Source organism: Mauremys reevesii, linkage group 19, assembly GCF_016161935.1.
Source record: "Mauremys reevesii isolate NIE-2019 linkage group 19, ASM1616193v1, whole genome shotgun sequence".
Classification (NCBI taxonomy): Eukaryota; Metazoa; Chordata; order Testudines; family Geoemydidae; genus Mauremys; species Mauremys reevesii.
This window is the reverse complement of record NC_052641.1, coordinates 13798899-13822125: the sequence shown is the minus strand read 5'-3', so window position 1 is coordinate 13822125 and position 23227 is coordinate 13798899. Positions and strand designations below refer to the sequence as shown.

The window sequence follows — 23227 nt, the reverse complement described above, 5'->3', positions numbered from 1 at the left end:
CACCCTGTGGAGTTTCACCAAGTTTTAATTTTGTGCCCATTTCAGTTTGTCGAATAACATTAACTAGAACAAGACTTACCTGCCCAACATGGACATTGAATCAGTTTGAGTTTGCAGCCGTGCTGGAGAGGTAAAGTCTGTACGAATGGGAGAATGAAATGGGGGGCTTAGCGTGCTCATGGAACTACATGGAGGGAGGATGCTCATCATTAGACGACCCCAGGTAGCAATATTTATGTTCATCTGAGAAGCTCGGAGAAACTCCTTTCCTGGAGAAGGAGAAACCCAAATGTTACTGAGATTACCGTGCCAAGCACTACATGAACCACTGCCCTACCTAGTTCATTGAGGCAGCCATTTGCTCACCCCAAAAAGAGGCCCAGTTTGGGGATGGAGGGCCAAAAGGCACCATAACTATATTTCCTAGACAATCGGAACAGCTGACAGACTCACAGGTAAGTAACGATTAAAGTATTCATAAGGTCCTAGTAGTTGGAGCTGAAAAAGACCTCCCACTTCATCATGTCCAGACCCCTGCAATGGTGAGGTATAATCCTTACACAGAGGATGTACCAGATATTAAACTGATACTCTACTAGATCTTGGCCAAAAGATAATGTGAAGGTACTATAGTCTTATTTTCCACCCCCAATTCCATGCTGAATTTAAGTCTCTCAGCCTGAGAACAGAAAAATTGTGAAAATAAATTGTGGATGAGTTTTTAAGGTCTTTCCATGATTTTTGCTGTTTCCTGCAGAATCAAAGTTTTTGTTTAAAAAAAAAAAAAGAGCTTTTCCAATTGCAAAGAGCCTTCAGAATATAAATTCTCACTCTCTCTCTCCAGCTCTGGAGAAAAAGAGCACATGAGCTGTGCCACCCACCAACCTATTCACCTTGCTGAAGTGTCAGCTTTAAAGCCTTTGTGTAAAGGCTTTGTCTAAATTTTCTAGGAAATCTCTCACCACTGCCACTTATCAGTGGTAGCACAGGTGGTTAGAGTGACTAGATGTCCCGATTTTATAGGGACAGTCCTAATATTTGGGGCTTTTTCTTACATAGGCACCTATTACCCTCCACACCCCGTCCCAATTTTTCCCACTTGCTATCTGGTCATCCTACAGGTGGTAGGAACACACACAGATTGAGGCTTGGAGCCTACTAGCAACAGTCCTGTTCAAAAACTACTAATCATAGCCTCTGACACTGTAATCATGTTAGGCATGGATGTAAGCAGTGTTACAGCCATGCACATTCCATGTTACAGCCATGCTTCCATCACTTCCCTAGTGAGTGGAGATATTGCCACACTCTAATAGATCTCACCTACACACATACATTAACCCAGAAGCATTCCAAAAAGTACACCGCTCTCTTGATATAATGCTACCCGATATAACATGAATTTGGATATAATGCGGTAAAGCAGTACTCCGGGGTGGAGGCGGGGCTGCACACTCCGGTGGATCAAAGCAAGTTCAATATAACACGGTTTCACCTATAACACGGTAAGATTTTTTGGCTCTCAAGGACAGCCTTATATCGAGGTAGAGGTGTATCATAAACCAGGGATGCTGGAACAATTTTTACGGTGGGGGTGCTGAGAGCCATTGAACCAAACTGTAAACCACATATATAATGGAAACCACTTCAAGCCATGGGGTGGCTGCAGCATCCCCCGCATCAACAACCACATAAACCATACGTGCCCCTAATTGGAGTGGCTGTCAGTTCACAGGCTGGTTACCTTTCTGTTTGGGGAAAATACATTTCTGGCGCTGCAGATTGGACCGTCTCTCAATCACAGGGTTACAGAAGGTCACCTGTCAGGGAAGCAGAGGAGACTCTACAGGGCAGTTCACTTCCCTCCTGGACACATGCTTAGCCTTCTGCTCAAATAGACCATTCACACCCATTCAGCAAACTAGGAGTCACATATACAGGCAGACTCCAGACTGAGTTATACTATCTACTACCCTCAGGTGCTATGTTAAAAAAAAAAAGAAAAAAAAAATAAAGTGAGAAGTATCCATTAACATGAAGTACAGAGAATCTGACAAAGGCAGAATGATTGGCTCATAACTAGGGCCCTACCAAATTCACAGCCATGAAAAACATGTCACAGACCATGAAATCTGATCTTCTGTGTGCTTTTACCCTACACTATACAGATTTCATGGGGGAGACCAGCGTTTCTCAAATTGGGGGTCCTGACTCAAAAGGGAGTTGCGGGGGAGGGGGGGTGTCACAAGGTTATTTTAGGGGGCTTGCGGTATTGCCACCCTTACTTCTGCGCTGCTTTCAGAGCTGGGCGGCCAGAGACTGGCGGCTGCTGACTGAGGGCCCAGCTCTGCAGGCAGCAGCGCAAAAGTAAAGGTGGCTATACCATACCATGCCATCCTTACTTCTGTGTAGCTGCTGGTGGCAGTTCTGCCTTCAGAGCTGGGCTCCTGGCCAGCAGCCGCTGCTCTCCAGCTGCCCAACTCTGAAGGCAGTGCCACTGCCAGCAGCCACGCAGAAGTAAGGGGAGCAGTACTGCTAGGGTAGGGTAGAAGTAAAGGTAGCAGACCCCCCCCACACACACACACAACTCCTTTTTGGGTCAAGACCACTACAATTACAACACTGTGAAATTTGAGATTTAAATAGCTGAAATCATTAAATTTACTATTTTTAAAATCCTATGACTGTAAAATTGAGCAAAATGGACCATGAATTTGGTGGGACCCTACTTATAACATTTCTAAGGTGTCTTCCATCCCAATTGAGGCCAGTGTACTTATCAAATTATATACATAAAGCACTGCTGAAATGCAGCTACCTCCAAAGTGGGAAGCAGCAGCCAGTCACTCCACAACACAAGAGTGACAAGGGGAAATTTTGGCTAAGGAGACTGGGTCAGACCCTAATTAGGAAAGATGCCCTGGGATCTTTTGTCTCCTGCAAAGGAGACATGACTGTGTTTAAGGATTACCTGGAAGATCTTGTAACAAATTGAGTTCCATGCACTTTGGGCTTGTCTACATTGGCAATTTACAGAGCTGCAACTTTCTGACTCAGGGGTGTGAAAAAACACCCCCCCTAAGGGCAGCAAGTTTCAGTGCTGTAAAGTGCCAGTGTAAACACGGCACCAGCACTGGGAGCCACACTCCCAGTGCTGGTAGTTACACCCCTTGTGGAGGTGAGTTTTTTAGAGCACTGGGCAGGGGCGGCTCTAGCCGTTTCGCCGCCCCAAGCACGGCGGCACACTACGGGGGACGCTCTGCCGGTCGCCGGTCCCGCAGCTCTGGTGGACCTCCCTCAGGGACACCTGCGGATGCTCCACTGAAGCCGCAGGACCAGCGGACCCTCCACAGGCACGCCTGCGGGAGGTCCACCAGAGCCGCCTGCCGCCCTCCCGGCGACCGGCAGAGCGCCCCCCGCAGCATGCTGCCCCAAGCACGCGCTTGGCGTGCTGGGGTCTGGAGCTGCCCCTGGCACTGGGAGAGTTCTCTCCCAGCAAAGCGCTGCCACGGCAGCACTTTAGCATTGCCAGTGTAGACTACCCCTTTATTATCTCAAAAGATGAAGGGGTAAGCCCAACCTGATAGGATTTGATCCCATGGTTCCAGACAGTCTGGGTAATTCAAACCTAACCATTAAGCCACCCTCTTTAATGTAAAGTGTTGCTGATGACTCCTAACAAAAGCAAGTCAAAGACTGTTTTTTATGTAGTGCCCAGGTAATTACAGTGGGGCCCTTTAAGGGTCACTCCTGGCTATAAACAAACTCATCTTTTTAAAGTATTTCTTTCCTTGTTTTCAGTTGGTGCTTTAGTCCTCAACCATCTGAGTGTAGACTGTATCAGCCACAAAGAACACTTCTTACGGTGGGTAATAATCAATGATTGTTGTTTTTTAATCAGATTTTTATTTTAAATCAGTTTTTTAAATTTAAATTAAATAAGCTTTTTTTTTTAAATAAACCTATTTAGAATGACATTTTAAATTACAGCAATCTACGTTAAGGCTTAAGTTTACTATAATTTATTAAATTAATTTAAATTAAATAAAAACATAATATTATGAAGTAAATGTTTGCTGCCAAGTTTTAAAGTAATATCACTGAACTGGTGAAAGTCACTGGCTAAGTACCTCTCACCAGTGTTTGTTGATGTGCTAAACCAGCTTTTTCAGCAGATGCAGAAAGAATATATTTTATTTCAGTTTACTCAACTAGTTCATTTTAATGGACTAGTTCATTCTAAGTTAAGAGATCAATGGGAATTGAAAGCGCAGGAAAACTTGTTTTCCTCTTTCAATCTATGAATCAAAATTAGGTTGAGGAGGATGAAATCTATTCCTTCTGAAATCCTGAAGGACATGGTGACAAGAAACAATTAGTTCAATTTATTAATTACAGATAATACTTTATTTGTTTAATAAATCAGTTAGTTTTAAATGCAAAACATTTTTTGATTAACTTTTTCATTAACTTTGTTTAAATGTATCCAGCATATTTAAGGTAGTTTTATTTAATAATTTTTAAATGCTGTTTTGTGCATTTTTTATTTAATTTGAAGTTCCATCTACATAGACCTTGACACAAACACAGGTAAAAAAAAATTGATCATTTAGTAAATAACAAATGCATCATTCACCATTCCCTAAAACAATACATAAAATAAAAATTAAGAATCTGAATAAATGAAAGTTAAGCTATATAATTGCTTAAATAAATGTGTGTATAACATATCCTCCCTATTCACTCCCTTCATTCTCAGACAAGCACCTATTTCCAGGGTAGACACCACACTCTAAACAGGGGAATGGAAACTATTTGAATTACAAGTGCTAACCATCCCTCCTCCTCTCCCCACTAGAGGACAAGCAGATTACTTTTGAGGTATAAAGAGTATTGAGTGAGGGTGGGAGTGTATCTAGCGGTTAGAATAGAGAAATGAGAGTCAAGACTCCTGGGTTCTAGTCCCAGCTCCCCCACTGACTCCTGTGTGACCTTGGGTAAGTTACTTCACCTATCCATGTCTCAGTTTACCCATTTGTCTGCAACCTTCTCAACGCAAGGAGAGTCAAACCCAACAGAATTACCTATCACTTCAGTGAAAACCTCTGGAGCAGTGACTCTTCTGGATGAAAAAGGTAAAATTTAGAGCCTTTACCTCTGCAAAAAGCATCCCTTGGGGTTCAAGAGAGAGGCACATCCCATGGCGTTCATTATCGAGAAAGTCATCCAAGCGCAAGAACTTCACTGCACACAGCTCTCTCCAGTCACGCCAATAAACTGCAATCTCCAGCTCCCGGGACTGAAAGAAGAGAAGCAGAGAGCTTGGTAATGGACAAGGCCAATGACCTGGCACACACACATTCCTGTAACCTACACATTCTGAACTCCACCTTTTCCTGCCCTGTAGAAATTCCATGCAGCTAAACAATGCAGGGTATAAGAGACCTGCTCAAAGGAAGAGGTGATAGTTCCTCATTCCTATTGCTTCCCACCTCTTTGGTCTTTTCAGACATTCAGCAGCTACAACTTTCTTTAAAGGATTGCTCATTTTCATGTAATTTCTTGACTTTGCTCCTACATAAGACTGAACCTCATCCCAAATATCCCAAAGTGAGCTGTATTGCAAGTAAAAGATGGAGTAGGGCCGCTCAAATGGAGACAGAAGAGGGGCATCAAATGCTCAGATTGAAGCTATACCAGAGGTAACCTGTACTTACAGTAGATTTAGGAATGGGGAGAAGGCTACATTATCAGTCCCAGTAAAGAGATGGATCAAAAATGGAATGACAAGTATATCACCAAATCCACAGAAATAATTCAAATAAAGTTAAAGATCAAAAAAGGGACACAACACAGGGGTTCTGAGGACAAGACTGAAGAGATCCTGGAATTCCTATCATCCTACAGAAATAAAGTCTTACCCGATCCAGCTCAATGACAAAGCTTTGGTCCCAAGCCTGGTTATTAACTGGGCCCCAGTTTGTCTGACCAACCACTTTATTGTCCACTTTGAGCACAGCAAGCACCTCATCTGGACAAGGGAGAAAGTGTAGATTACTATCTTTTATATGGTCATAAAATGGAATATACTTCTTGCTGGAGCTAGCCACACAATCTAATGAGATTTCCAGCACAGGAGATCACTAAGGGGGACAGGAGACCAAATGATTCAGCCTCTTCCCCTGTTTCAGGAGCCAAGTTTCCAGGTTTCCTCTCACTGCACTCACACCAGACTGAAAGGTGGCAGGCACATTAGAAGACACCATCACTGATGCAACAGGGAGTATCATACTCACTACACAGCTCCTCATTCCGCAAGTGCTTTGCTGCAATACTGCGGCCATGAATACTCATCCCAGCTCGTGCTCGGGTCAGGGATTTCATGTCACTTGGGCTCCCATGATTGGGAGATGAACCAAACACTCGGGAACGTCCTGGAACTTTTTCCAACAGATCTTGACACCCCATCAGTCTCACTTCTAATGAACCTGAGGAATTTCACCGAAGAGTGTTAGTCTCAAGAAAAGTGAAATTATTCTAGTCAGTCCACATAGGAAGTCAGAAACTTTAGATTTATGCTGTCTAGGTATCTTACACTTTTAAACCAGCCTTCAGTAGCTATTAAAGTCATTACAATCTGACAGCTTTTTGGTGGCCTACATGAAACAAATTGAGGACTTGATACAGTTCCTAATGGAACAAGTGTCCACCTCACAAAAACCACCAGTCATGACATGGGTATATAGGGAAGAAATATTCCCCACGCCCCACAGCCTCAGGTACCTGTAAGAGCTGTGGGTTTGATCAGTGAAGTGAAGGGCTGGATGCTGACATGCTGAGCTCCCAGAGAGGAAGCATTCACTAGCTCCTGCTTGATGAGTGCCCGCTTTGGGTGATCAGAAGAAAGCTCGTTAAGCTGCTGCTCCAGGGACAAGCGCAGCAAATCAATCTTCTGAGATGATTCTTGCAAACGACCCTGAGCCTGGTAACAAGAAGCAGAGAAAAAGCTAGTACAGGCTTTGAATGAATAGCCACTGCCATGATCTTGGTACTACTAACACTTCACAAGCGACCCAACTTCCCATCCTCAAAGGTCAGGCACCATCCTGCTCATGGAGGACAAGAAGGGACTATTAGCACCACTCATTCATCTCAAGTCACTGCTGCTCAGGGTCAGGAGGATTCTGCCCTGAATAAGCACTCTCCACAGTATTTCCGACTTGAAGAACAGATTAGGATCAAAAATCCAAAACTGGTTTCTTACATGCCAGTGCACTACAAGCAGCCACCAATTTGGACTCCAAGAGATTTCCAATTAAAAATAGCTGGTATAATGAATGCCCAAGTTGGATAATTACTATAACTAACACTTCATACTTATATAGAGCCTTTCATCTGAGGCCTTCAAAGCTCTTTACAAACATGAACTATGGCTCACAAAAGCCCTGTGGGACAAGTATTATCCTCATTGTACAGATGAGTAAACGGAGGCACAAAAAGGATAAGTGACTTGCCCAAAGTTACATAGCAAATGAGTGAAATTTTTTATTCATATTTTCCTGTTCTGACCATTAGAAAAATGAAAGATTGTTGTTTAGTTTACTATAAATTCATTTTTTTCTGTCCTAGCTTTATGATGTAAGTCAGTTGGCAAGTTCTGGAAATGTAACGTCTCTCACAAGAACAGCATAGAATGGGGGAGCTTTATATGTGGCTTTTTAAAAAACAGTCATTGCATATTACAGGCAATGAATCAGATGGCAATGACAACCACACGATCTCTCAAACAGCCAGTAACAGCAGTTATACAAGGGAATTATCACCTTCTACCATTACAGTTGCTAGGAGTAGCAGCTGCCGCAACATCACTATGAGCAGGGACTGCAGTATTATGGCAGTGCTGGGGGGACTTAGACCAGTGTCAAGGGACTTGGCAGTAGGGAGCCACCATGTCATTGCTGAGAACAAGGCTAGGGCATTAATGGGCAACAGCTGTAATACTGTTTTTCCTCTGACAAAAAGGTTACTATCCAGCATACAGAAAGTCACCACAATGCTTCTAGTAGCAATACTGCAATGGTACTTACTTCAGCCAACACTTTGCGATCCTGCACCCGCCTGCCTCCCAGGATCTTCACCACATTTTTTGCCCCCTCAGCCACAGCAGCTTCAATGCATAGGTGATGTCGCAGTTCCTCGATGCGTAGCTCCAGGAGACTGATGGTGACCCCCACCTTCACTGGTAAGGTTGGAGATAAATATAACAATCAGACAAGCAAGTGGCCTAGCATCTCAGGCATTGGAGCTTCATAATTCAGCAACATCTTCTCCGAGCGATGTCAGATATCCAAAGCATCTTACCTGCTGGATCCATTGCATCCTCTATTCCACCTGCCGACTGAGATACTTTCACAATCTGCATCCGAATCAGTTCAATCTTCGTCTTGCTGTCCTGGAGCATTTGCTGAGCTGCTGCCAGCAGCTTCCGGTCCTGGCAAGACAGATTACAGATGGCTAGGGACGTCCATACAGGAGAGAACTGGATTTTAATGATGTGTTAGACTAGGACAAAGATGGGGCACCACAACATACAAGGCCTTAAAAGGTGTCCCAGAAAGTCATAAAATTTCACACAATGCCCAGTTGTGCAAAAAGATGCATAAGCAACAGGGATGATGATTTCCAACCATGGTAGAAACAGATGAGGGAGCTGTGATATGCTGTGACACCTATGAAAGATGTGACGAGTTTGCTAGGTAACAGTGTCCTGCCCTGTGGGTACAGTCAGCTAAGAGTTTATTCTGATGTTGCAGTGATTCAATATTGTACTTCACTAGTCAATTGTGCTGGCAGAGTTGTATGGGTGGAGGTGTGGAATAAACAAAAATGTCTAAGTTCTTTATCATGCTCATATAGTTAAATTAAGCTTCTTAATTAAACTTTATTTTTTATTCTCCTCCAGAATATTAAATATGATTATGCCAAACACAACAAGCATGATGAATAAGAAAGCAGTAAATTCCCAAAAAGCTCTTTCTTAAATAACTCATACACAAAGATACCATTTACTTTGCTCCATCTTAAGGTCTCTTTTGAAATAAACAGTATTGCACAAACTTGGTACATCATATCAGAAACTTGATGCTGTGGGATAGTGTCACACATTAAGGGTCATATTCCAAAGCATTTTATTTTCTTACCTTTGGTCAGGTATTTTGGCTCCTCTCCCTGTACTGCACCTCCCAAAGCCTGGATTGACTTTTCTGGAGGCAGCACTCCATGTCTGTGACTGACAAGATTTACCACTTCTGAGATTTTTTTTTAAATCTGTTTCTAATCTAGTGGCACTACCACCAGTGTTAGATGCTGGTAGCCATTCTAATGTTTAATATTAGTAACTAATATCAGAGAACAGAAGCATAATCAGTATCTGAAGTTTAGGAACATAAATTACCATACTGGATCAGACCCCTGGTCTATCTAGTCCAGAGTCCTGTCTGTAACAATGATCAGCACCAGATGCTTCAGTAGAAGGTACAAGAGACCCCACAGTAGGCAGACTGATTTGAATTGTACTAAATTATTGCCTCAATGACATCCCGTGACAATGAGACCAACACAACCAGTATTCAAAACACTGTTCCCCCATGGGATAGTACACCATGCTGTCACAGGGCTGTGCATCAGCTCATGAACATACAGATGGGCTCGGCCATGCAACCTAAAACAACTCTGACTTAAAGTGTCTCCCTGTCACACCCAGATCTGGAATAAAGATTTGTGCGTGTTTGCACTTTTAACAGAAATCTTGTTCCAAGGTGGCATGCTCCCTGCTTATTTCTACTCAGCAATGCTTACCTTTGATGTTGCATTTGAATACATCTGGATCATGTTCTCTGCTCCCTGTTTCACTTTCATCTCAATGTGCAGCTGCTTTTTCAGAGCCTCTATCCTCCTTGCCACTGGGTTTGGGTTCCTTTCCCAGAGACAAGGGTCCGGGGACATGGAACCATCTGTGCAACAACATAGTAAATTCCATTACCCTCCTTCTCATGGTTCCCTCGTAGGGTAATAGATGGGATGAGGAGGAGAGTATAAATGAGGTTTTCATCTTCAAAGACACGTACAATATATGGCCTCAACTGGAGGACAAATTCTCCTAGCTGTTGCGTACCCTAGCCTACTACTGACCCAATATGAGAACTGCTGGCTTCTTAGGATCAGGCCCTGAGAATACCAACAACCTCCAAATCTCACATTCATCCCTCTGTCAGGAACTTGCATGTTGGATTCTACCCCAAAGCCCCTATTTTCTCTCCCAAGCTCTGTAAGTCTACCTAGATGAAGTTCAGGAGGCGATCCTATGTCCAACATATGCAATCAGTCTTTTGCCTATGCTGATTTATGTTATCACCTCCTTCCATCTCAATTAGTGTCAATCACAACTTTCCAAACTTCAATACCTGTACACTGTTCATCTCACCTGGACATAAGCAGGAACCAGTTGAGATTCCTCTCCTAGCTAGATGAGATTTTTCCTTCCCATCATACTAGCCCCCAATAGAAAAAAAAAAAAGAAATTAAAACATTGGCTATAATGAGGCTTACTACTGGAGCTATCATGCCCAACAATTATGTCCCAAGACCTACCTGTTTTGCTCTCCCCTTTCTCGGTTACTACAATCCGGGCATTAAGCTCCTGGAGATCCCAGTGCAGCTGCTCCAGTTTCCGATTGGAAGATTTCAGCACATGCTCTACATGCACCAGATTCTTTTTGTCTGTTGTCACCTTGCGCAGATTTTCTGCCCCCTCTTTGATCTTCAGTTCCTTCTGGATAGCTCGACGAATTACTTCCTTCTCATCCTCCAGTTTCTGCTGGAACCCTGGATCCATAAGGTTCACTCCATTGTTCATTTGCAGGAGGTAGATGCCCTAAAACCAGTACCAAAGGGGAGAGAGTTGGAGATATTATGTGATAGCAAAACGGTGAGTGTGCAACACATCAATAGCGTTCTACCACTTCATCTCAACTACAGATGGTCTCAGAACAAAACCTTGATTCCAATCACCAACAAATTTTGAGGAAGATCAGATCTAAATTTTAACTTTGCAATTTGGGGCCCATCTTTGATCTTAATATACCCCAACTTCGCATTAATGCACAAATGAGATGAGTCCTCACAAAGGTTGCCTTCTTGTTATTTAATGTCTATTTATATTTATGTGTCTTGAATAAGTACCAAAGGGAAGCTGTAATTTGTCCTCATCGTGATCATGATGCTAAGTTACACTGGCATTATATAACAGGTGCAGTTCTTTATTTTAATATGGCTTGAGCTGCCAGTTGTCCAAAGCTACATTCCAACTGGAACTTTTTAGAGGTGTAACAGCCAAACGCTAACTTTCAGTGAATGCATGACCAAGTCTTCATCACTGAGGAAGACAAATAAATTAATCCATACATCTGTTTGTAAATTAATGAATCAAAAAGTCAGCTATACAAGCTATACCAGAAAAGGCAGACAGTCTGTAGTCCCAACCCCCATCCTAGCTGGGATTTGCAAGTAGTATGGCTTCTTTAAAATTTTGCTCACATTTAAATTGATCTGGCAACATTAAAGTCTGTTCTTAGCTTTTTAAGTCAATTTTAAACAGCTTTGTTTTGGTGAAAGGTGTACTGGTGATAGCTCTGGACTGACAGACTCTGTTTACAGCCCCAGAACAGATACAGCTTAGATGGCACAGCCTTTCCTCATGTTCCCCCATGAATAGGCTTTCCACCCAGGCAGGGGCAGCCAGAACTTTATCCGGAGACCTGCTCCTGGCTTCACCCACTGCTGATGACATAGTAACCAGATCCACGCAAAAGGCTCTAGAAAAGGAGGGTTTTTAAAGGGCTCCATAGCAATTAAAGAAAAACATACATATACACATATATATGTGTATATGTATATATATGTGTGTGTGTATATGTATATATATACACATGTATGTAGCCCAAGACTGATTAATTACTTACCATGATCCTCACTTTATATATACAAAATATACAAAATGAAGAACAGCAAAATAAAGTTCCTGCCACACTCAGTAAATTCCCCAGTCTCACAGAGTTGCTGTCAGAGCAGGAACAGAACCTAGGAGTTCTGTCTCCCTGTCATATTCTTTAATATTAGACCATACATATACTGTAGTAACAAACTATATCAGGATTTGCATTATCAGGTCACTGGTGCACATCACAGGTGATTAAGACTTTACAAAGCACCCAAAGTACGTGCCAACAGCTCAGAAAAAAAATAATTCTTGAGTCACTGTAATGCTGTTATTGTGTTGCACATCACACAGCTTGTCTTATAAGCAGGCTCTCCATATTTCTTCACTAATCAGGTGTTGCTTACATTTCAGTTTAATAGCAAAACGAGAGAGAGAGAGAGAGAGAGAACAAATTCTATTTTTACTAGTGTCTTAAGCCAATGTCAAGTCCACTACAGACTCGACAACCAAAAAAGGAGACTTTAGGACTGGTAATGAAACAAAGTGGCTCAGGTTTAACATCCTGACTCCAGGAAGTTCTCGCCCAATTGGTAAGGCCAGGAATCTAGCCAAATTCCTGAAAAAAATAAAATAAAAGGTTTCATCAAAAGGAACTTGAATCATGGAGCCCTTGAGTCACTCAGCCAAACTGTTCCAATTCTAGGTCAGGAAATCAGAAAGTCTTTTGTCCGGTGTGCAGTAAGTTACTAAAAGGAGTTTGATTTTTTTAAATTACATTTTAAACAAATATTAGGAAAAAGTGTGCCTATTTCTCAAATCATATGGACAGGTATATGCAACACACCTATCTGGTCCTACCCGCACATTTGTACTGACAAACTTATAGGATAGCTGCTTAATGTGAGCTTAGTGCTGGCAAAAGATACTGGACTGAGTGCGCTGGAAACTGACATCTTTCATTTATCCACAGAATGGATACAATGTGGGCAGTGTCAGGGCAAGTTTCCTCCACTCTACACCCTGCCAAACACATAGCTGAAAGTCAACCATCTGCCTTGTCCATATTCTAAATATATTTAGAACACATATACCCTATGGCATTGTGATTGACAGGCTCTTTCTACCCCCTGTGGGCCAGAAGATCTCAGTGTTAACCGTGATTGCACTAGGGCAGTGGTTCTCAACCAGGGATACAGGGCCCCCTGCGGGGCAATGAGCAGGTTTCAGGGAGTCTGCCAAAATAAACAAGGGAAGAAAGCCAAAGCCCGAGCCCCGCCATGTGGGGCTGAAGCCACAGCCTGAGCAACAGGCAGTTGCCCTGCTTGCTATCCCCTAATGCCAATCCTAGCTTTTAAGCTACTGGATATGCAGAAAAACAGTTGTAGCACAGGGCGGGGAGGGGGGGGGCAAGGAATTTTTATAGCATGTTGGGGGCCTCAGGACGAAAAAGATTGAGAACCACTGCACTAGGGGACATAAAATACTATTCAGTCAACACAGAAAAGGGTAGGACAGCAGAATTTGCATTTGGGCTGATACATTTTTATGATCATTTTGCAAAGCTGATTTAGGACTGCTGGGTGGGGTGTCAAGAAGCTGACACTGCCCATGCTGCAGGTGTTCTGTGGATCCCAGCGAAGGTTAGTCTCCTAGGCTGTTAAACCCTGAACCTGCAATGAGATCCAACACCACAGGACTCAACGCAGAGCTGGGGCCAGAGGGTTTGTCTACACAGAGACATTGCACAGGTTTAACTGAAATCACTTTAAACATTAATTCAGCTACATCAGTGCAAACCCCTGCATAGACACTCATATCAATTCAGCATTCACTAGATGCAAGCTAAACCAACGGAAGGTTTAAACTGATATAGAAAGTCTTCACACAAAGATGCACCTTTTTAACTAAAGGAATTTTAAGCCATGCCTTTAGTTAAACTGGTGCAACTCTGTGTTTAGACCAAGCCTGAGTCTGGCAGCTTTCACCTACACTAAATTTATTTTAAAAAGTGAAAAGTACAGCACCCAGTTTGGGATAAATCAACTTCTAGCACTTTTGGATCTGGTCCCCTTTGCTACTCTGAATTATGCAGACATTATCCCTCCCCTCACAAAAATAACAAAATCAGAGAGAAGGAAAGACCTATTTATTACATCGGGTACTCCCCTTGCCCCAGGGACTGTTTCAGAAATGTTCCCTGTAGTGGAGTCTCCAGGGATTGTTTATGTAAGCAAAGCACCCCTGTGTTAAAGTATAGTTTAAAAATTAAAATTTTAAACATTTTCTAAAATACATATTTGCATAAATTGTTCTAGGTTTGTCATATTTGACACCATTGTGTTTGTGGAAGAAAGGGCATTTGAATAATACTCAATTCAACCCATTTCCAACAACATATAAACATTTCCACCAACCTGAGGACCTGGAGCCATGGGGGACAGTGAGTGGGTGACATTATGATTCTGTTGATTTTTAAAAATCAAATTAAATCTCTGACCTTTCTGTCACTAACTTGCCCACAGAATGAGATTGTAATATATTATGCTCCAAGATTAGATTTTTCCAGATTTGTTTTTTAAATGTCCGAAGTTATGGGGCATACACACCACTTCCCATAGGAGAGTATTCCACAAACTAATGCATTCCACTGCCAGAAAATGTTTCCTGTTGTTCACCTTACATTTTCCCTTTCTCCATCTCAGCCCATTTCTCCTGGTTATAATAAACCCTTTTGCCATCCTAAATAACTAAACCATATCCTTAAAATTCACACACTTGCGTTCCTCCCTTAGTCACCTTCTAGCAAACTTAGACCATATTTGAGAGGTTCTTTTGGGGGCAGAGAACATTTTTTCATTGTGTACATGCATGGTGTCTAGCACAAAGAAACCCTAATCTCCAACTGGGCTTTTAGACACTACCCCAGTAATCATCATCAGTGCAGGATAACTCCATTATTCAGAGCCAACCTTATCTGTTCTGAGAATCACAGGGTCTACTTTGATGAGAGGAATGTGCCCCCACATATACTGGGATGAGCAGAAAGAGGGCTGTACGCAATAGATCAGGATGAGGGACAGTGGGACTGACTACTTCATATTGGGTGGAGAAACTGGAGCCTCATGGAAGGAAAAAGGGGCCTCAGGGTAAGGGAACTGGGGACTCCTAAGGAGTCCAGTTTCTCAAGCAAGCCAGGAGAACACTCTAGCCCCTGAGTGGATGTAGGGGTGCAAGGCAAGGTGAGTTCCTGGGGGGAGGAGGCCATCCTGGGGAGTGGGGACCAGAGAAAAGCCCCCCAAGAAGGGAGAATTTGGAGGTGACAATGGGAAAGAGACTAGCTGATTTTTCCAGAGGCCAATTTTTCTCTCCCTTCCAAACTACTCTCCCTCTCCTAATGTGAAGTCTCCCTGTCGTCCCCCCATGCCTCCCCTCAGGCTCTCCCCCTGCCCGCCGGGCTCTCCTCCTTCCCCCGCCCCCCCAATCCCCTCAGGCTCTCCCCGCCCGCCGGACTCTCCTCCTTCCCGCCCCCCAATCCCCTCAGGCTCTCCCCCGCCCGCCGGACTCTCCTCCTTCCCCGCCCCCAAATCCCCTCAGGCTCTCCCCGCCCGGCTCTCCTCCTCCCCGCCCCCCAAATCCCCTCAGGCTCTCCCCCGCCCGCCGGACTCTCCTCCTCCCCGCCCCCCAATACCCTCAGGCTCTCCCCGCCCGCCCGACGGACTCTCCTCCTCCCCGCCCCCAATCCCCTCAGGCTCTCCCCGCCCGCCCGCCGGACTCTCCTCCTCCCCGCCCCCAATCCCCTCAGGCTCTTCCCCCGCCCGCCGGGCTCTCCTCCTCCCCGCCCCCAATCCCCTCAGGCTCTCCCCGCCCGCCGGGCTCTCCTCCCCGCCCCCAATACCCTCAGGCTCTCCCCGCCCGCCGGGCTCTCCTCCTCCCCGCCCCCAATACCCTCAGGCTCTCCCCGCCCGCCGGACTCTCCTCCCCCCGACCCCCAAATCCCCGCAGACTCACCCCCACGCCCGCCGGACTCTCCTCCTACCCCTCCCCCAAATCCCCTCAGACTCTCCCCCACGCCCGCCGGACTCTCCCCCACGCCCGCCGGACTCTCCTCCCCGCCTCGGGCTCTCCCCCGAACCAGTCCCAGAAGGACTCATCCCGATCCCCAGCGCGGGGACTCCCGGCTCCGGAACAGCCTCGTCTCCTGGACCCCCTGCGGATCTCCGCTCAGACAAGTCTCTCCCGCTCACCTGCCGCGGCTCCCCAGCCGCCATGGCTCCTCTTCTCCCGCGGCCCGCTCCAGACTCAGCCCCCGATCTTCCTACCCCCGCGCAGCCACTCGCAACCGGCACTTTTCAAACTTCAACCTTAACCTCGGCAGGGAAGCGCCGTTCGGGAGCCTACAGCCAGCGCCCCCTGGCGGCACTGAGGCCTGCAGCGCCACCTGCCGGAATGCAGGGCGGCCCCCCGAGACTGAGGGATCCAGCGCCCCCGGCCGGTGAGATCTGGTTTCCCCTGCCCGCCAGAAGGGGACCAGCACCGTTTGCTAGGACGCCGGGATCTCTGGACCCAACAATTGGGTGCCCGCCGCCAGGGATTCAGAGATCTGGTCCCACCTGCTGGAGCCAATGTACCTCACCTGACACTGATCCAGAGATCTAATGCTACTTTCTGGGGAATCCAGCAACCCTGTGCCACTTTCTCTTGATCCAGGAATGCTAAGGGTTCAGAGATCCAAGAGGGAAGAAGTCAATAATTACATAGGGAAGAGGCTCTAAGGTACCTCCTAAATATTAACACATTACATTAACTGTTGTTGCTAATAGCATAATAAACTAGACAATATGTGTTTGTCACAATGCTCTTATGGATAGAAACAGAGTTGATTTACTGCAGTCCTAGACCCTACATTACAAACGTTTAAAGGAGATTCTCCTTCAGTTCAAGTGGTAGAGCCTTGTGCTTAAAGATCTCTTCCTGCTGCCAGCCACATGTAATGCTGTTTGTTATTCCATTCAACAGGTTATTTCTGTTTTAAGTGATACACAACTTTCCACAACTTAACAGCTGGAATATGGGCTACACAATTAGAGGATATTTTCAGTTAATAATAGTCCCACTTTTACATATTTTTAAAGCGTGTACAAAACCTGATATAAACATTTTTCTGTTAATTTTTTATTAAATTAAATTTATTTTTTTATTTAAGCATTCCCCTGCAGGATTTGCAGCCTGAATATTACAGTATGAGAGCTAGCAAATTAAACTGACTAGAACAAGAAGTATAAATGAAGTCTAGTTTTTGTTCCAAACTGAATTAAATTACAAAAGCAAACAATTATAGATTTGTGCTAACCCTTATTAATCTGCTGATTTATTAGTAACAGAGGTACAGTATTTTTGTTTGTTTTGTACTATAAGATTCTACACTAAACTGTGTCCATTTAAAGGAACTATTATTGGAAAGTTAAAAAGTCAAGTAATTTAATTTTTAGATTCAGCCTCAGTCTGGGGAGAGGATAAGATTTGTTTTCCTGGTCCTCCAGCTTGCGGAAAGCACTGGGCTCAATGCCTCTGTCTTTACAGGAGCTTTCCCTTCTCTCCTTCCAGGTCTTGGATTCTCCCCAGGTGGAACAGACAGTGTTTAATTATAATAATAATAATCAAGAAGCAGGATTAATAATGTTGGAAAACTTGGTCCTTATTCAGTGGTCCATCAGCTGAATAGCCTATCAGTCCTAAGGAAGGGCGGCTTGTTAGCTATTCACTTTCAGGGTTTGTGCATGTATGAGCTTGGAGGAGGAGGATGCATGCATTGGCTTTGCTATCAGCCCTCTGCCTCTTTGCCTCTCCCTTGGTTGCTTCAGGGAGGTTTGCAGCCACCAAGTGCCCCAGGATGAGCATCAAAGCGCAACCCACCAGCATGATCCTGAGGACTAGGAGAAGGAGGAGAAAGAGGAATTATTTCTCTGCAAGTCCTGCAGATTCAAGGTTGCCGGAGTTTGGGACCTGAAGTTTCTCCCCAGACAGCACTCCCTGTCAGGAACATGATGGTCACTGTTGGGAAATGCAAAGTGCCCGTGCTATTCTTCCAGGATCCCACTGGGGAGAGGTACTTGGTGATCACTCTCGTCAGGGCTGCAGTGCACAAGCATTGTCCGGCAGAGAATGACTTCTGGTTCCCAGGATACTCCTGGATGCTCGCCTCCTCGGAATGGCCGAGCTGCTGTTGGGAATGGAGCACAGGGGAGCTGGGGTCCCTGAGATCTGTGCAAATATGGTCTCCAGATGAAGTTGCCTACTCCCCTTCAGGGGACCTTCCTGGAGAAAGGGCAGGGATTAACATCCTGTCTTGGAACTGGGTCCCTAGTTTGTCCCTCATGATTGTGTTTAGGGAGGAGGGTGAAAGGATGGTCATGTTGGTTGCTCAGGCCCTGCAACTCCTTTCACCTGTGCTCTGGGTTGGGGAGAACCACAGATTCTTCTAATCACCATTTCACTCCTTCCAAGGATGTTTTGAAACATGGAGGAGGATCATTTGGAGTCAGTGAAGGGTATTTAACAAAGGAAATGAAGGGGAGTGGATGGGTCGAGGCAGGATGGTACACCAGTAGCAGAAGCAAAACTCTTGGTGGCTTGACTGGGAGCACATTACTTTATCTCACTGAAGGGAGGGGAATTGTTCTACCGTGAGTTGTTTTTGTTTTTTCTTTTGTTATTGTTCGGGTTCCTAACCACATTCCCCTTTGCTTGATTTTCTCCACCCCAATAGATTGGGCATATCAGCCTAGGATTTGGAGACTCCACATCACCGATGGCACCTTATAAACTAACAGATGTATTGGAGCATAAGCTTTTGTGGGTGAATACCCACTTTGTCAGATGCGTGGGTATTCACCCATGAAAGCTTATGCTCCAATATGTCTGTTAGTCTATAAGGTGCTATAGGACTCTGTCACTTTTTACAGATCCAGACTAACATGGCTACCCCTCTGATACTTCACATCACTGATGTGGAGTTTGAAGACTCTGATGGTACTTTTGTGTCTCTGATCACAGATTGCTGCCTCAGGAAAGTTTATCACCTTCTGTGGTGATTCTATCACGATCCTTTCGCAGTTAAGGTTGAAAGGTCTAGATGGGAAATAAATAATTGTAACATTTTTAATTCTGTTATGTGTGTTTCTCCCTCCAAGGGTGAGTTGTTAGCTAGACACATATAACTGACTGATTATATGAAGCATATAATCTCAGATGTATTTTTTTTTTTAAACATGTGTGTGTGGTGTGGAGGGTTGTTTGCATGATTGAGTATAATACAGGTCCGAGCCCCTGTGTATTTGCCACCCTTATCTGCAATTTTTCTTGTAGGCTGCACATCTTGCTTCTATCCACACTCCCCTCCTTTAAGCACTCCAGGAACCGTAGGCAATGATCCTGGACTTCATAGATCTGTCCTATCCCTGTGTTATACATAATCCGGCTTTACTGGGGTGTTGTCTGGGCAAAGTAAAATAGGGGGTGGAAGATAAAATATACTTTGTTCTAGATCTAGCAGGTGATCTTCAGCTCAAATTGTAGAATAGAATCTGCTAACCTCATAGGTCAGCACTCATTGAGCGACTAGCTTGAACCACAATTGCAATTGTTGCTTCAAATTCCCTTAGCTATTTCTGTCCACATGTTACATTAAAATATTATACCCTTCCCTTCTCAAATTAGCACTCTCACCTTCTGGCAGTTCTGGTTCAGAAAACTACCCTGTGAGTTTGAATGTCTCTTCCTTACAGATTTATGGCCTAATCCTGTTCCCATAGAACTCAAAGCTTTATTATTGACTTCAGCAGGTGTAGGACCAGGACCCTAAACTCTATCACTGACTAGCAAGTACTACCACTGAATTAGCACAGCTGAAGTTTCCAGAGGTCCTGAAGAGGCAGTAAAGAAGCCTGTATGTCTCACTAGACAAAAAGCATGACAATTACTCTCATAAACAAGGAGAAAATAGGTATTAGATTTTGTCTACCAGATAGCACTCTTAAGATAAATGTGATTAAAGTGAAACCAGGATTTCCAGACCTTGTCTAATAAAGGAAAGGAGAGCAAGAAGTGTAACAAACTTTTGGTAACTTTCTCTCCCTGGTCTGGGACAAATTAAAGGGAGAACACTTAACCTCAGAAATATGTTCCTAAACATTTGGTACCTGACCAGTATCTCCTAAAATACTATAAGCTTAGAAAATTGGGTTTACTTTTTGCAATGACAACTCTTGGTGCATAATCCTTTAATTACACCCTCCCTGAGGCCACACTGTCCCATTAAAGAAAACTGAACTTTATAATTGGAAGATCTACCCAATAACACAGCCTGATACAGGATATGGGCCTTAATTATTTGGTCCTTACTAGCCTCTATAAATATTAAGTATAGAAAAATACCCTCAACTAATATTTAAAAGGATTTTTTCAAAATCACTATCATTGAGGGTATATACCAAAAAAATGACATTGAGTGTGCTTTAATCTGTTTACCAGTCATGGCAAATGCTTACCTGAAAGCTCTAACTGTATTGTTACAGCAGAAATAAAGGCATAAAATATCTTCTTGCAAGCCAACGAAGATCAGCATTATGGTTTTAAAATTCATAGGCAGTGGCTAAGGTGTTTGGTGTAATTTGGGTGTTGCATCATTAAAAATGTACTAACCTAGTCCACTTTCTCTTCAAACAGAACTGGAAAGTATTTGCAAATTCAAAGCAGTAAGTGAATAAATATAGGCCTCAATTTCTAATCACTCATGCACATGCACACCATTCTGCCTGCTGATGGAGGAAGTATGGCATTCACATTTTCACACACAGACTAATAAGGAAATAGTGAGATGCTATAAATTTGGAATTAAAAAAAATTGTGATAAATTTACTAATTCTACAATCTATATTTATTTCCTATGTGCATATATTTATGATTGGCATTAGAATTTACTGGAGTGGTAGACACGTCTGCTTCTTCTATCTATTAAACTTCAAACATAAGAATATAGAAGTTCTTCCATAAGTTTTCTTCATATCATACTGGTTAAATACATGTGCAAAAACTTTATTAAATGCTTCAATTTCTAAATTGTAAACCATTAACTCAGACAGCTGTCATACTGGAGGTTAAAGCCAGTGTCCATTAGCTTAAATGGGAGAATTCCAACCTCTATTGAGAAGCTCATGATACATGTTCTGCCAAGATAGTTCACCTCAGAAAATGATTAAAGGTTTTAAGGAATGTACTAGAGATCCCTCTTCCTGTCTTAATTAATGAGAATTGCAGAATTTGTATTTGACCCTCATTGTTACAAGGACATTTCTATTGGGGCACTTCTAAATAGGTAACTGAGTTTTTCCGAGTAGGTGCTTAACTGGATGGGCACCTAGGGCTGTATTTTTAAATCTGGAAAGTGTTTTAATCCCTACTCAAAATTACATTTTTCCACTACCAGCTGATAGAAGTTTACTAGAATGAAAGTAATATTACTAGCAATTCAAAGGTTGTTTACTCTTACAATGAAGAAAACTGAAATGTAGAGTAGTTTCACCAGGAAGTTAAACCAATATTCTGTCTACACAATAGTGGGATTGTTTTGCCACCTGTATAGTACTAATCAGTTTTTGTTTTCAAACTTGGAGAAGCATTTGATCCCCGCCCCCCCACCTCTCACTTTTTGTCCTTGGTATTCAGCTGTACCACCTTAGTGTGTCCTGAGGAAAAGCAGATTATGGAACTTTATAGGTCTTGCAATATAGGGGGAGATAGTTTATGCACTCTCTTTCTGACAGCATAAAGATTTTTCCCCTACATAAGCACAATTTAGTTTGGTCTAGTAGCATTTTACTTTGCACTACATAAATGGCTACACAAGATGCAGGGCAACAGTTTGTCTACAGTTTTAGCACTAATGTAACTAAATTGGTTAAAAGATGCGAGTTATTTAAAATTGATGCCAAAAAATGACATGGACTAGGGCAGTAGGTCCAACCCAACCTTTATTGAACAAAATGAGTTGGTTCAGTCTTTTAAAGAGTGCCTCTCCCCACTGCGGAATACCACTCTAGAGAATAACCTTACTCTAGCACCAATTCTCTAGCATCACAAAATAGATACGTACTGTTATGACAGGCTAAAACAATCTTTTTCCCATAAATTGAAGAACCCCATCACGAGAACCCATTATTAGGAGAAAACAGTTATACAATGATTTAGTACTAAAATTGTTCTATACAGGTTTTAAAATATCCATTTAAATTAGGTTAGTTTATATGGCATTCTACTTTTTAAAGTAATGGTATAAATGCTAATTATTGCTAGAAGAGGTTTCATCACACTTTGCCACTTGCTATTCTGGTTAGTTCTAAATGTAGATTTTAGGCAGTCGATACTTTTAAATCAAAACAGGTTGCATTTTGTTAGCTCACATATTTGAAAATATAAACAGCATAGATTGGAGGTTGTATGGCACTGAAATTCCATACGTAAAGTAACCACTTTCTTGTGAGATGTAATTTAGCAGAGTAAGATTCTTCCGTGTTTGAAGAGTACAATCAGCCTGAATGTGTAATTGAAACCAATTTAACATCTCAATTGAGAAAGCGGTTTACCAAATGGATTATATACATTAACCTTTGATCATTTAATTTGAGTTTGTATGGTCTTTTCAATGATCTGATTTATTAGAGATCAGAGATATGTGGTATCTCATTTGCATCACTAATGACAGTGTTTAAATCTGCACATTTCTTTATTATTAGAGCATCAGGTGTTTTTTTTGGTGCAAGAGGGAACATTTAAAGACGCCATTAATTTAATGTACAAGGAATGTAACCACAACCCATTCCTATGGAGATATCAAACTAAGTAAAGAGAAACAATGTGCAGATTACAGTAATGACTGCCAATTTATAGTGATGATTGATAGGCAGTCTGACAGCAACTTATTGATAGTATCAGATAATTTATGGTAAGTTACACCTAAATTAAACACTTTTTCCAGATATGAAAACTATCTATAAATTTAAATTCAGGTTAAATCCATACAGCCATGAGGTTATCTTGCAAAACAGATATTCTGACCACATACCAACAGGTGTTAAATTAGAAACTACAGACAAAAAAACCCATTGATAATATATGGGAAAACGAGCAAGAAAAATCAGAAACATGTTCTGTTCAGTGAAGACCATTAGTCCC

At 43.0% G+C, this 23227-nt stretch overlaps 1 protein-coding gene across 5 annotated transcripts in view; it reads right to left on the bottom strand.

Annotated features, from left to right (window-relative positions):
* The window catches only part of PKN3 (protein kinase N3), a 28285-nt gene extending 11232 nt beyond the window's left edge, over positions 1-17053 (bottom strand). The window contains exons 1-11 of one of the 5 annotated variants that reach the window (XR_005589981.1): positions 11242-11398; positions 10651-10933; positions 9859-10013; positions 8362-8491; positions 8088-8239; positions 6784-6982; positions 6297-6488; positions 5922-6031; positions 5156-5299; positions 1745-1820; positions 80-269 (exon numbers count right to left, since the gene is read on the bottom strand). Coding sequence is in view for 3 of the 5 variants with exons in the window: in XM_039507001.1 (XP_039362935.1) it covers positions 80-269; positions 1745-1820; positions 5156-5299; positions 5922-6031; positions 6297-6488; positions 6784-6982; positions 8088-8239; positions 8362-8491; positions 9859-10013; positions 10651-10933; positions 11242-11277 (1667 nt within the window). In the remaining 2 variants the exon portion in view is untranslated. Of the gene's footprint in view, positions 1-79; positions 270-1744; positions 1821-5155; positions 5300-5921; positions 6032-6296; positions 6489-6783; positions 6983-8087; positions 8240-8361; positions 8492-9858; positions 10014-10650; positions 10934-11241; positions 11399-16242; positions 16499-16631 lie in introns of those variants that run through there. The other 4 variants (XR_005589982.1, XM_039507003.1, XM_039507002.1 and 1 more) reach the window with 4 other exon arrangements.
* Positions 17054-23227: the final 6174 nt, after the last annotated feature.